Below are 15,755 nucleotides of genomic sequence, written 5' to 3'. Positions count from 1 at the left end.
TATATTTTGCTTTGTGTTGCTTTCATTTTCTTGTGCACTGTATGTACACGATATTCTATGCATAAATTACATTTAAGCACTCAACTTAATGGGTCATTACAGTAATTATTCTAAGACACTGATTCTTATGGAGAAATATGTCACACTTAACATCCTCTGAGGAATATTGAGATCCTCCCTGTCCCCATTAACCTCTATTTCCATTATTTCACATGGAAAATAATGTTTTTAATGACGTTTCTCAGCATCCATTCGCTTAACATCCTTGTTTTACAGTCCCCATTAAGGACGTTAAACTGGGATCCCCTGATCTTATAGGAACAGTTCTCATAATTTAGAATCAGTTTTAGAGATCAAACGGTCTTGTGGAAGGTTTTTTGTTTTATAGAAACGAGTATGACCTCCGTGAAGTGTTGGGTCAGTTTGCAGCAAGGCTGGTCCATCTTGGAGGGGACACGTGAGGTTAGCTTTGAACTGCAGAACGCCTAGATCCAGGGACTCTCAGCAATTGTAAATAACTTGTAAACAGATGTGGTGTCTTTTTTTGTTTAGTTATTTGAAATAAATATTGTTGCCTTTTGAGTCTGTCTTGTGTTTATTACACTGACATCACACTGTGCCAGGAAAACTAAAAAGAAACCACATTAAAAGCTTGGTCAGTATTAATTCCCGACTAGAGAGGGTTTTTTAGATTTGTGTCAAGATTTTTACCTTCATATTTGTAAAACAGAACCTAATTTATGTGATCTAGGTGATCACTCTATTATCTTTATATTAAAGTGGGATATATCACAATAATTAATTCCCAGTACCATAACTGTCACCCATTAATTTATAATAGTAATGTTTAAAACAAAAATGCTAATATATGCATATATAGATGAAGGAGTGCAAAATGTAACATGCAGAACAAAAGAAAATATAGATTGTGAAACAGGAAAAGAAACTGTTTAAAATAGGCTTAATTAATATGAAACAAACTCCAGCCGATCTGGCTTTGTAGGAGGCTACTAAGGTTTTTGTTAAACAGAAGAACAGACTTCACAGGAATCACCAATTACTCAACATTCATTTCAAGCTAGGGTGAGCGGGAGAGGGGAGGCAATGTGATGAGAAGATAATTAAACTGACACCTAACCTAAGCACTTATGTAATGTAGATAAAAGGCAGGCGTACCAAACTTTCCTCCTTCTCATCCAGGCCGGGCTAGGTTAGCAACAGACAGAGACACCACAGGAAATTAGACAGGTTAGAGACAAGAGAATGTGACTGATGAAAAAAGAAAACAATTGGAGACATAGAACAACATCGGGCTTACAATTCACTTGGGGACAAACATGCAGTTAATTTTCAGACTTAAACAGGGCATGTTTATCATGAGACCCATTTCATACCTAGAATACAGAATCACATTTCAATCACACATACATTCCATGTATTCCAGTTTGTTTTTTCAAAAAGTTCAGAAGCTATTAATCAGACCAGCACAAATCCGCCCACAATTTGAGCATATCCTTGTTTCGTCATGTACAGTATCTGTGCAATCTGTGCTGACCAGTTAAAAGTTCCTTCTTATAAGTTTCTTTAAAAACGTTAATGATTGCCTTTCAAATGTCTAATGAATGATAACATTAACAGGTTTAATCCATCAGAACAGTGACACCACATACTTGTATAGGTGTATATAACCTGCTTCTTTTTTTAAACCGTATCTTTTACTCATGTTCTCGCCACTCCTTTTGTTGAATATCCTGTTTTAAATAGTGTGCCTATTTGTACATTTCATTTCTCTCTTGCACAGTCATGTCTTGTTTTTATAAGGGTTTTCCTACATGCTTCTAATGGTGATACCTCTCCCTAATTCATATCATGCATGTGCCATTTTACTGCTACCCACTGCCCCCCTTAAAAAACAATAAAAAGGTTTTAATGTGAATGTGAATGAACTTTCATTCACTAGTAGTTAACGTTGAAACCTTGTTGCATTTCACTTGAAGAATGTTGTTTTGTAGAAAGCAAAGTCACGTCAATTTTTCCAAGTCTGTTTTCTTTTGAATCCTTTTTAGTCCTTTTTTAATCCTGTTTTCTTTTGATCCTCTCCTAGGATCCTAATGTGTAAGAGAGGGGTGTGCCCACAACTAGAGCATCAAGAAAGAGCTTTTGCAACTACTAGGTAGCAAAAAGTAAGAATGCAGAGCTGTAAACATGTTGTTTAAATGAACACAAACACAAGTGTTGTAAATGAAAATGTTCCAGCATTTAAAGTGTGGGCGCACTCAGCACCAGTAGGTATTTATAAAGGATAGTGGTAGTAAATTTCAGAGCAGTCAATAAGTGATACTTGGCATTCCAAATTGCCCTCTTCCTCTTTAAAAGTTCATAATGTATACAGAAGGAAATCATATTTCAATGACCCTCAAAACACTTAAAAGTCACACCAATGCAAGTTTGTACTACAAATTTACTTTTTTTCAGCAATAATTTTTGTTCATGCTCAGCTATATACTGATGTATTGCACTGGGAAGATGAAAATACTTCATGTAAGACCAACTGCAAGGGGTCTCGATTCAAAAAGGAATTATCCACTGCTGATTCTCAGTGTCTAGGGGCCAGTTCTGTAGCATTAGACTTTGGGAGGAGTTTTGAGCCGGCATGACCAATCTAATTGCAAAAACTGATGCAACCTCTAAAACCTTGCCATTAGGTTGACACATCATGACTAATATTGTCAAAAGTGGATTTTCAGTATTATTTGAGACATACAAGCTGATAGCTGTAAATCAAAATATTTTGAAATAATTCCTAGTATTGTAAAAATTCACCTCCTAATAGCCTGACAAATGGATGGGGCTTTAGTAATGTATAAAACAGAGAATTCAAACATTTTAGACATCTGATTCCTAAGATTTGATAAGTTAAAAAGAAAACAGGACTCTGGAAAGGATCTCTCAGTATCTTAAAAATATTCTTGTCAACTGTTTATCACTTTTTTTTCACATCTTGTCACTATGCTAGTTATAAGTGGTTCATCTGTACTTTAAAGCACAAACATATCAACCAGTGTTATACCACTGATTGCTGTTCGGAAAAAGATTACAGCAAATTTTAAATATTAATGTATTCGGCATTCCTTCGTCTTTAAAAATGCAAAATAATTGCAGTTTAATACTAAAACAAAGCAATAGAACCTGAAAATGGAGAGTAGTGAATGTCTAGCCATCTGTTTTACTATCTGAGACCCCTGCCTTGCTTGTGCACCTTAGCCATATGTTAAATCCTCACTATCCACAAGAGTACAGACTCTTGCTGTGAGTTATTTTCAGGTTTTACTTGTGTGCGTGTATGTGTGTGAACAGCAGACAGTCCAGTCTCTGTAAGCCATTAACAGAAAGGCACGCAGTCATGTGCATGATGAAAATCGAAAGAGAACTTTATAATGCATTCTCCGGGTTACAAGAGGCACTGCAATGTTTCTCTTAATTAATATTTTAAGACACTGATGTGTACTAAATTTAAAAAAGCAGATGCTGAATATACAGTATAAGCTATTAAAGACCCCTACAAATCCTAAATTGAGGCGGACGTATTGCAACTTCTCATTGTAGGTAAAACCTACCTTAACATAATCTCACTGCTGTCGTCCAGCAACTAATTAGACTAAACCTTAATTTCAGATGCAGTTCAATTCTATCCAATATCTATATTTACTTACAGGACATTTTTAAGAAAAGATAAATATATAACTGCATTGTTTGAGTGTGATTAGCTGCTAAAAGATAATTACCTGGAAGCAGCCCAGAAGCCAGTCACAGGTAAGATTCTGAGGTACCAAGTTAAAATTACATAGTGGGGAGTCACATATCTGAAACACACAGGATCAGATATGCATGTAGAAATAAGCCCAGTGCTTGCTATTTCCATGTTGTTAGCACAAACAGGGGCTCCCTCAATCTCATGCACCAAATGAAAGACAATTGGTCAGAGGTCAGAGTACCATAACAGATCTATAACAATTTTAGAATTTAAAAAAAGAAGTGATTATAATGGGAAAGCATGAACTTACCACCTTGAATTATGAGAAATCTACAAAGTATTTTATGTTAAGACCCTCAGAAAAGCAATAGTTCTGAGACTTATTAGTGACTATTTATTTTCTCTTTAATACATTAGGGTGAAAATTAATGACTTCCCCATAATTATTTCAGAAATATTGCAATTCTGTTTTAAGAAAAACAGGTTTATGTCCGAAGTTCAATTTTTGAGTTGAAAATTAGTGCAGGAACAATATGCATTAAATTAATGTTTAAATTATTTTTCTTTTTCCTATTTTGCTGAAATAAAATGCAAGTTTTCAGTTTTCTTACAGAATTAGGTGGGTATGTTTAATGTCCAATGAAGTTCATGCTTACACAAATCCACTGAGACTTAGAAATTAAAAGATCACTATGATTATTAAGCACAGTTACTCAGAGATTAGTAGCAACATTTCATATGACCAGGATTTAGAGCAAAAAATAACATTTATTAATGTACTGTAGGATATCACTCACTACACATTAGCATTTAGGCATTACTACACCTACTGCATCTCCAAATTCTGAACGTGTGCTTGTATAATGACTACTTTCCTATGCTCTAGATTTAATGTTGGTACTATAATTCTAACTTCAAACATGCTGTTGCAGAGTTTGAAATACCAAATCAGAAAGCCTCTCTTCTGTGCTGTTGAAAAAAAAAAGCAAAAAATGAAGATACTTTCATTGGACTGAAAAATGCTGTACCTTTTCTTACATAAATATTTTAGTAAATATGTTGGTTTTTTTTTAAATGTTGAGACTAAGATGACATCCCTATCATTACTGCTTAAAAAATGTGTATTTAAAACGTCAACCTGTGCTGGCCAAGGTCCCATAATAAACATTCTACATTAGTAGTCTGCCAAACCATGAGAGACAGATGAAAAACAGAAAAAACAAGGGGAAAATGAAGGATTTTAGGAAGAAAAACTTTCCAGGAGTTTAGGACATTTTCAATGGTATCAATTAAAGAAATAAGGAAGGTTTTCTGTTTAGCATGATTCTAGACAAGAACCGTATAACTGTATCTTTCCTAACCTGGGATCCCCCTGCTATTGGGATGGTGCATGTCAGAAGATTTCCAATCAGCGTCTCTAAAGGAAAATTCAGACCGTCAACGTGCACTGTGTAGACCAGGCCCAGACAATTCTGTGAAGAAGAAAGGAAATATAAACCAATAAAGCCTCTGCTTTAACCATACAACCACTGAAGACTGAAAAGGTAGCTGGAAACTTCTCATACCCTAAAGACCTCTGTATGGTCCAAACGAGACACCAACACCAGGCTCTTTGGAGCAAATAACTGGTTGGGCTGCATGATGCCAGAATCATCATCTTCATCAGCTTCACTTGAGAGGCTCTTCTGGGGCTGCAGAAACAGAGAGAATAAGTAGCTTGAGGTCTCTACCAAGGTTGTGCTGTATAGTGTGCTTTATGGCCAATGTATTTACATTCAGGAAAGTCCTGCTTTTTAAGATGCACAATTGTATGTTTATTGCTCAATATTTTTTTTTAATTAATCGACCAAGTACATGTTGACCCTGCTTCCTACAGTTTTCAAAATTCTCACAAATGGAATATAAAACTTATCAACAGGAAAAATAGCAATTGTTTCCTCAAAATGTATGCTAATTTAACAAAATATGGTACTGAATACTGTGCTAATGGGCCAATGTCATCAAAAAATGTTAATGCAGCTATGTATATTATTCACATCGTTTGAGGGAATATTGCTCACATTTTCCATGATAGGATTTAAAGTGTGAATCTGGATCAAGAAGAAATTTTCAGTATTTTTCAAGCAATTTATACAAATTCAACTTTCTTTGAGTTAAAAACCAATAGGGGTTTTCCCCCCATCAGAATAAGTTTTCTTTGCTGTAGTTTTGAGCAACACATTTCTAACTCTAGTCACTGAGAAAGTACACAGCAACCATAGCAGAACACGAAAAAAAAAACTCAGTCTTACCGCTGACCAAGACTGAATATGTCTAGCCTAATCTATGCTTGGGGTTACTGATTCTGGGCAGCATTTCCACCCAAAGGTGACTGTTTGATTGACTATTTCTGGAGGTGGAAATAACACGTGCAATTAATAAGAGCTTGATTTGTTCCAGGTATTACAAGCTGCACAAACCTATGGTATAATTACTGTGCTCAGTAAACAGTAAAAAGCACAGAGAGTGGAGCCTGGTATAGGAAGGGTTCTACAGATTATACTGGTCAGGGTCCAATTGTTTCACTTTCACAGGATTCATATTGTTACAGTGAATTACCAATCACCTGCAGAAAACAGACTCATGAATTGCTAGAAGTAACTCTGTGGAATGACAAGCAAAGGAAGATCTCAAATAAGAGTGAAGATCCTTGTTTCTGAATGCCCTAATCGCAGTTTGTGTAGGGTTCTGCGTTTCTGTGACGGATTCTTATCTCTAGAACTTAGACAAGGTCTGTGCATGTATCCTACTATTTGCTGTTATTTTACATATTTTATTATTTTTAAAAAACTAATCATAGTGGTTCTACTTTATGACAACATGCACTCATAATGGTGGTAAATTTGTGTCTCTTCCTTCCTTTTACAAATAAACAGATTTTTGTTTTGTTAGTATCAGAAATAATTTTTTGTTACAAAGCCACATCTCAATGATGTGAGATACTGACTCTAGTCAACCTAGATTTAAGGCTATACAAGAAGTATAAAGAACATTATCCATAAACTGTACATATTGTAAGCAACAAACAGCATTTGATTACAAGATTGTTTCAATTAGTTCTCCTTATACATTACAAGTATTAGTGGAAACCCAGGATAAGGATTGATATAGCAAAACATGCGTTATACTAAAGGATGTTACATAGCAGTGAAGATAAACTGTATTCATAGTTTTAAGGTAGGAAATAAACAGCATTTACTATCTTAAATACAATAATAATCTACAGTTTATAAAATCTCAAAATGATCAGACTGCTAGGCAATATGAGTTCTAATTCCAGCTCTGGTCAGGTAACCCATACATGTATCACAACCTAAATAATAAATACTGTACATTTTGACAAAAGAGGTTACATTTTAATTAAATATAGTCCACATCACCTTCCTGAAGTTGAACAGTGAAGTAACCATATGTAATTTATTTACAATATCTGTATGTGTATTTGAAAATAACTTGTTTGCAGACCATAGCCTACCTGTGAGTTATCCACTTCTTCCCAGAAAGTGAAACAGGCACAGTAATGGCGTTCAGAGTTAATATCTGTCAGAACGGCTACAAAGAACGTTGGAGGTTGCCTCTCAGCAAATAGCTGCCACCCGTTGGGTTGACAAAACTGGAAAAAGTAAAAACACACTTAATTCAATCACCAACTGAATTGAATTGAATTGAATGTGAGCCAACATGGACTGGGATAATTCAAGATGAATGAATCTTGACATTTACTTTAATCACTAAAAAAGGGAAATAACTATTTCATTTACGAATGTTAGAATTACAGAAAAAACACTATGTATTTTATAGACATTTTGGAAGTAAAATACATATTTTACAAGAGGTGCTTCAAGGGGATTATTTGCAATACATACTGTATAGTCTTCTAATACAAAGTTCCCAGCAAAACAGCAAAAGACCTATAATATTTTTTTTATTTCCCAGAATTAAAAAAAAAACATTTAAAATACTTATAAATAAAATATTGAGAAAAAAAAACAGAACTGTATTAACTGTATGCTATACTTCTCATTTGGTTTGCAGTTTGTCATCCCAGGTTGTGTACGTTCTCTCCCAAGCCAGGGCTTTAGAAAAAGACATGTATTCGATACTTTCAGCTAAGAAGTGTCCGAGGATTAAAATAAGAATGATACCTTAAAAGCTCTAACAGCTGTGTGATGGAACAATATCTACCAGTCTGTTGTTAAATAAACAGGCTTGAAATACTTTTGCATTAACTTGCATGCATATCCATTAACTTGGATATTTTAATACATGGCATTAAAGGCTTTGAAGAAAAAAAAAAGGCCATTGTGAAGTATAAAACAATCAGGTTATTTTAATTTTAAAAGCATTATACCAAAGTTAGATATGGAACAATCAGCTCAACATTTTTAGTCACCATTACCATTTTAGAGATTATTTTTGTTACTAATGTTTAATGCAGTCTGGTTTCTACACAAAACATTATTCAGTTGTGATTGTTTGGCAGTTGGGTCAGGGATGCTTTATTACATACGACACTGCCCTATCAAATTATTTACATATAATTAAATGATATATAGTTTTTTCCAATTAAAAAAGTAGCAGGAAAAGGTTTTATTGCTAGGTCTTCTATTTCTAGAGCTTGTGAGAGCTCCGTTTCGACAAAAAAATATAACTGCATTAATTTAAATATCCCAAGGACTTTTACTGACTTTTCATTTCACCTTTGAGCATTAAAACAACTTCCAATTGAGAATTTAACTTTGAAAAAAAAAACATCAATATCTTTGAAAGAAGATATATAATAATTTTCTCATCATCATAAGAAAATTACTATAGTTCCTTTGAAGTACCGAGTAATTTCTGAATTTACAGAAAATGAGAGCTGAGAAAAATACCTTATTTGCTTTAACTTCTACTTACTTTATCAAAATGAATGAGAAGAGATTATCAATATTAAAATTCCACTAACAACTAGCACTCTAGTTTACTAACCAAAGTTTTTTTTTACAATCCATCAACATAAGATAAAGGTTAAGCATGAGGTGAACACCTTAAACTCAATATTTACTGTTTCAATACATTCCTGTTGTTTGCAGGGCCTTGCAAAGGAGTATGCCTGAGCCATTTATCTTTACATTGTAATAATGATTTATTAATAATAATTACTTTGCTAGTCTAAAGGAACTGAACCTTTTTACACTTGAACAGTAAGACTACATTGGGACCCGGTTAAAATAATTAAAATCCTCAAAGGCATTGGTATAATTAACTCTTTGGACTTCAAAATTAACAGTGAAACAAATAAAAGAGGAATGTGCATTTACAAACGAGAACAGGAGGTACTTCTTAACACAGAAGACAGTGGAGAGTAAGAACCACGCTGCCTGGCCACTTCTCTTGAAGCCCATATCCTGGTTTCTTCAAAAAATGTCAGTATGAGATCCTAGGATAAATTAGCTACTGAAAAAAAACTGTCAAAAGGTCTTTCATTTGTCATTTTTTATGATGCCAAATGAATGAAGTCCTACAGGAAACACATTCTATTTGTACTGCAACGTTTTGTGTAGCAACTTCTCTGTTTTAAATATTTACTTTTGTCTAGAAAATCGCCAGCTGCTTGTTGGACTCCAGAAGGGCTTTAAAATATCTCTGTCTTTCTGAAATTCTGCTTCAACTGATATTGTCAAGTATGCAGTAATAAAAGCACTGGGAGACACAGTTCAGCATTCGCCATGCAAACTGAAACTCTCCAGGGTTAAGACCAATAAATCTTTAACCGAAACACTAAGTACCTCAAATTTGTCATGAACACATTGACATTGATGTACAGTTTTGTCCATAAGTAAACAGACAAAGGAAAATGACACAAAATAGAATTTTATGCAAAGAAAAAGTGGAAAGAGAGAAGAAGACATTCTAAAACAGAAGGTTTCCAACATCAGGCCCGCAGGCCAGATCTGGCTCACCAAGCCCTCTTGTTTGGCCCGCGTGGTAGCGTGGTGCAACCCAGGCCTTGACAAAGACGCGACAAGGGACATGTCTTTTCACTAAAGCGGTGGGGAAGAACTGATACGGCAGGACCTGCACACTGTCCTCCAAGCTCCATTGGTCTCACTGAAACTGTACAGTACCTTTTACTTTTACGTTTCTCAGAATGAGAATAAAACAAACGGTTTTGTAATTATTTTACCAAAGAAAAGGAAAATAAGGAAGGTTGCATGATTCAAGATAAGTGGAGAAGCCAATTTCTTCATATAAGTGAATAAAAAACTAATATGCTTGAATTGGTAAATCAGGTAGCTGCTGCCACAAAGCAAAAGCAGTTGTGTTAGATGTGATTTTTCTGCTGTTCTGCTTTCTTTGTTCACTGATCAAGAAAATTATGTTTTGTATTTGCAGTGTTTATTTTTCATCATGCAACATCCCTTTAATTTGGCCTTTTACCGACTCAGCTTCCCAGTTAAAAGGCCGATAATTACAATATTAGCCGAGCTGGTTCTCATCGCAAGCACTGTGTTAGTTTTTCAGCTCCTCAGCAGAGTGTACGGGAGATGTTGATCACGAATCTCAGAGCCTGTAAAATTCCCATTTCTGTTTACCAAGTGATACACATATCCACCCTTCAGTTTGCAAAGATAATTCATTCCTCAGAAACAGATATAAATTTGATATTTTGCATATGAAAATTAAATTCCCATATCTTTTCATGTTAAAGATTATGATTCATTCCCAAGGTCTAGAAAATCACCCAGTGACTCATTGTCACTACCTTAAGAGTAATAAATTATTAAAACAAGAACATAATTGCATGTTTGTGATAATCAACACATTTAACTTACTGTACAGTAATTAAATACGTAAAAACTGGCAATGCAAATATCTATCGACTGCTTTACTCTTTCAGTTTTTTTCTGTCACTTCAAGTTTTATTTTATAATCAGGAGAAACACTTTCCTTACTTTCAACATCCGAAGCACAGGCAACATGTTTTGCAAAAATTATGTTAAGAATACGGTGGATGTTCAGTAAGCAAGATCACAAGGGCAGCTTTGTTAAAGTGAAAAGTGGCTTTGTATGGCAAAAAACAGTTCTACACACTTAAGTGCACAAATCATTGTACAAACTGAGTGTTCATATAACAAGTGGAGGGTGTATTCAGTTACTTATTTGCGCCAGTTACTGACTGACATGTTATGACAATATATTTTTCAACAGAACAGATTTATGTAGTGCGCACTTATCAAAACTATTATAAAATACCTTATACTCAGAAGACAGAGTAAAATGTTGCTAGTGAAGATGCAATAACTGCTAACTGAATTTCAAAGGGGGGTATAAAGTTTTCAAAAAAACACAAATAATACTATGTAATGGCTCTACATGGTGTTTTGATCATTTACGGTGTGCATGGCAATGCATAAAAGTAAGAATCCAATCTGGCACGAATGAGTTTGACACCTGTGTTCAAGTTTCATCTGGAAGGACCCCCCAGCTTCTTACCCCAGACTTTACTACACTTTTAATAGCTGTCACAGCATGCAGTCCTCACTTAAGATTGGGCACTATTCACAACCACTTGACAGCTAGCTGAGACTCGTGTAATAAATGAACAGGCGGAGATGACAGTGCACACATAGAGCAGAAAAAAGGGTTACATATTGACACTGTTTCTACTTCTTAACATGACTATGATTGAAGATGCAAACAACAGGCTAGCCTTTTCTAAAATTTCTGCCGGCACACCAAGCAACAGCTATTACAAGAACTATTATTTGAAAGACATTAACATGATGTAAATGTTTCAGATACAGTGTCTTGCAAAAGCATTCAGACTTTTGCACACTCTATTGTATGTCAGTACAGTCTGGGGGATCCAAATACCACTTCCTGTTTGGGATGGAAAACAAAACAATAAACAATCCTACTGAATGCAACAATTAATCCCAGCATCCCTCCACCCTCTCCCTATCCCTCAGCCCCTGATAAATCACAGTTCCTAGTGAAAATATTGTACGCACCAGTTCAATTCCCTGAGGAAAAGGGTTGTCTTCCCAGTCCTTTTCAGGAAAGCGTTGAAGAATCCGACCCTGACCGTCGCTGCTCCCTGCAGGGACAGGAAAAGGAACATCTGTCACAGCTGCTAAAGAAACAAATGGAAATCCTGCTATCCAAGTCAACAACCCGGCTTTTCAACATCATAACAGCACTCTGATACACAATGAATACATTTTATTGAGAGAAATACCTGCAGGGCATACCAGACATGACAAGACCCATGAAGTTATCAATGTACAGTATTATACCCATAATTGTCATTACCATCTTTTTACCTTTCTAATACAGGTTGAAAATCCTTTATCCGAAATTCCAAAATCCGAAAGTTTTCTGAATGCTGACATGTCACGCCACAAATGGAAAATTCCACAAAGTGCGGGATGGTTCCACCACATACAGCTGTTGTGCACCGCTATGAGTTTTCATTTTATTTACCTGTAATCATATTCAATGCTTTGTTTTTATACCTTACATAAAACTTAATACCTGTATAGTAAAAAATAAAATACAAATGGCGTACGTGTACTGTAACCTTTTAATCAAAACATGACATTGTAGGTGGAGACTGATATCTTACCTTTCTGATGGTATTATGTTTAAAGAATTATTACAAATGTATATAAAACTACATTCAGGGTATATGTATAAGCTATATTATGAAATGTAAATGGATATCGTGTTTAGACTTGGGTCCCATCCCCAAGCTGTCCCATTTTATAGATGCAATCAATATAAAAATATCCCGAAATCTGAAAAAATCCGAAATCCGCAACACTTTCGGTCCCAGGAATTTCGGATAAGGGATTCTCAACCTGTATTGACATTTCAAAAATAAGTTTTACTGTGTGAATGGATGCAAAATTCATTCTTTCTCTGTGAAGTACCCTTAAAATACACATGATTTTGAAATCAGTGCTTCTTCAGTAATAAGCACAATTTTGACTTTTTTTAAACCTAAAGTTAATATGGATATAATGTCCTGCCAGTATAAATACAGTTCTGGGAATGGTTGAAGGCCGATATGTTATGACTACAGTATTTCGCTAACTTCCAGTGGCTTTGTAACATGGTAATAAAGGACACATCATAAAGATTGCTATTTACAATAAAGATTTAGGATTTAAAATAATTAAAAAATGTAAAAAAGGCATGGCTAGTATTAATACCATTATTTGTTTAATCTTGGACATCTCCACTAAATGCTTGTGAGCAGGCCAAAAAAGACTTTTTACATTGTATATCTATTTCCTTCTCCTTGGTTTTCAAGACTGAATACAGTAACTATTCACAATCGCAAGAAAACAGTATCCCTTCCCTAAGCTAAACATAATTAAATTTCCATAATTCACTTTTCGATAAGAGCTACCAAGCTGAATGTCACTGGGTTTCTAACAGAAGTCATTCTTCATCGAGAAAGTCATGGGACTGACTTAATTAACACAAGCATGCAAATCACACAGACCAAGGCCTAAACAAAACCAAAGCACAATTTCCAAAGTATTTCCATTCTAAATCATTATTTACCTACTTTACATTAAAAACGCCCTTTAGAAAGCAACTGTTTTTTGGTAAGTGCAATAAGCTAGGACTTAATTTTAAATGTGGAAATTGTTTCAAATCAAAATGTCTAAAGGCATTTTCAGGATTTTAACTTGTATCTTTATCAAGCTAACATGGATACCGAAAAGCCTTCAACATTCAGAAGGGGCAAAAATGCCCGTAGCTGCTGTAGAGCAAACAAACATCCTGTGGGAATCCTGCATACTGTTCTCACTCTGGTTGCTGAGTCTAAGAAAGATCTGATTAAGGAGGAACTGAAGGAGGAACATGGATAATAATGATTCTTGTCTATAAAGTAAGGAACTGAGAAAAAAGTACTGTAAACACCCAGATATTGACCACCTGTGATTACTTATCTTTACCAGATGGTTCAGAGCTGCTTCATCTCCAAAATGTAGTCTAATTAAATTGCATACTTTGGACGAAATCATAATTAAGGTGTTATACTACTAATTCTCACATTTTTAAGGAGTGTCCATCGTTGACATCTCGTTGAATAACTAGGTGAACAAAAAAAAGCAATCTATCTTTAATTAAAAACATTTAAGGTCTGTTCGAATGTGGAGGCAGGTTTCAGCAAACGAAAGTCAACAAGAGTCAAATCATCTGCTGAGGACAGTTCTACATTACAAAAACTGCAAACGAGTGCAGTGTAAAGCTTCTAAATCACAAGATAACTGATCAGCATTTTGGAAAGATAAATGAACGGCACTGTACAATACAAAGAGGAACTGTATTAAACCTGAGAGAAGAAAGAATTGTATTGGCCTAGACCAAAAGACAAAACTGCTGTGAACGTGAACAAAATCCACAGGAGTATAATTCCTGTGGTCCCAGTCACACAGGCATTGCCCATAAATCTGTCGCTGTGACAAGAATTGATTGTTTGCAAATTATCTTGGTGGTTCCAAAGTTAAAAACATTAATGTTGCCCATAGCCTGCAACAAAACAGAACTGCCAATTTAACCACAGCTGTCTGATGCGGAATTTCTCCTGCTTACCCCATCCATCCATGTTCTAACTGCTTCATCCAATTCAGAGTCGCGGGGAGAGCTGGAGCCTATCCCAGCAGGCAAAGGATGCAAAGCTGGACACACTCTGGATGGGAGGCCAGTCCATCAGAGTGGACATACAAGGAAACACAAGTATTCACAACAGGGCCAATTTTCCCAGAAGCCAACTGACCTTCCAGCATGTCTTTGGACTGTGGGAGGAAACCAGAGCACCTGGTTGAAACACATGCAAACTCAGGGAGAACATACAAACTCCACACAGACAGCACCCCAGGAATTAAACCCAGGGCCACCCACTACTAATCCCTTTACTGGAAAATTATTTTTAAGGGCTACTGTATATTGAGTAATCTATATTTTAAACAGAATTCAAGACTGGGCAAACATCTGGCAGATGGCAATTAAAGCAGACAAGTCCAGAGTTACATGAAGGTTAGCAAATACAAACTACAAATCAAAAGAATGGGAAACGCTGAACCTTCTGAAAGTCTCGAGTGTATGCTGACACCAATTACTGTACGTTCCAAAAAAGTCAACTTAATTTTTGCATCCGAGCAATTTGTATTTGTCATCGTCATGTCATGTCATGTCATTTTCCAAACCACTTTATACCATACGGTGTGGCCGGAAGCCGGAGCCTACCTGGCAAGCAATGAGCGCAAGGCAGGGTTCACCCTGGACAGGGCACCAGTCCATCGCAGGGCCAGTGCAAGCCAATCATGGGTGCAGTTTGGAGGCCACAGTTAAGGCCGAGGGGGGAAATTTGGCCTGGACACCGAGATAACTCCCTACTCTTATCGAGAAATGACCGGGGGATCTTTAATGACACTGAGAGTCAGGACCTCGGTTTAACGTCTCATCCGAAAGACGGCACCCACTACACTATAGTGTCCCCGCCACTACACCAGGGCATTAGGACCCACACAGACCGCAGGGTGGGCACCCCCCCGCTGGTCCCACTACCACTTCCAACAGCAACCATAGCTTCCCAGGAGGTCTCCCTTCCATGTACTGACCAGGCTCAACCCTGCCTAGCTTTAGTGGGTAGCTAGTTGAGACCTGCAGGGTGATATGGCTGCTGGCATTTGTGATCGTGAGACTCATATTAAGTAAATGTAATATGGTTTATTTTTGGTAATTTGATCATAGTTTACAATTGACCAGTTTAGAATAAAAATATACTTTGAGTTCGACCCAGGATTTCAAATCTGTTGCTGCAAATAACACAGTATCTACACATCTGCTGTATGTAAAATCTTTTCAGCTAGACAACGTATCTAGTTGCTCAGCAAGTAAAAGAAAAGGCTATACTCTAGACTTCAAGGGTTAATTTACACAAACATTAGAATGCTCA

General features: G+C 36.0%; 1 protein-coding gene across 5 annotated transcripts in view; it reads right to left on the bottom strand.

Moving 5' to 3' along the window:
* sbf1 (SET binding factor 1) overlaps positions 1-15,755 on the bottom strand; it is a 103,162-nt gene that overhangs the window by 52,225 nt on the left and 35,182 nt on the right. For all 5 annotated transcript variants that reach the window (XM_088923131.1, XM_088923130.1, XM_088923132.1 and 2 more), the window contains exons 2-5: positions 11,791-11,876; positions 7,269-7,406; positions 5,320-5,445; positions 5,116-5,226 (exon numbers count right to left, since the gene is read on the bottom strand). In XM_088923131.1, coding sequence (XP_088779257.1) covers positions 5,116-5,226; positions 5,320-5,445; positions 7,269-7,406; positions 11,791-11,876 — 461 coding nt within the window. The remainder of the gene's footprint in view (positions 1-5,115; positions 5,227-5,319; positions 5,446-7,268; positions 7,407-11,790; positions 11,877-15,755) is intronic.

The sequence above is a fragment of the Atractosteus spatula genome, chromosome 8, assembly GCF_055471065.1.
Source record: "Atractosteus spatula isolate fAtrSpa1 chromosome 8, fAtrSpa1.hap1, whole genome shotgun sequence".
Taxonomy (NCBI): domain Eukaryota; kingdom Metazoa; phylum Chordata; class Actinopteri; order Semionotiformes; family Lepisosteidae; genus Atractosteus; species Atractosteus spatula.
This window is presented reverse-complemented; position numbering and strand designations above follow the sequence as displayed.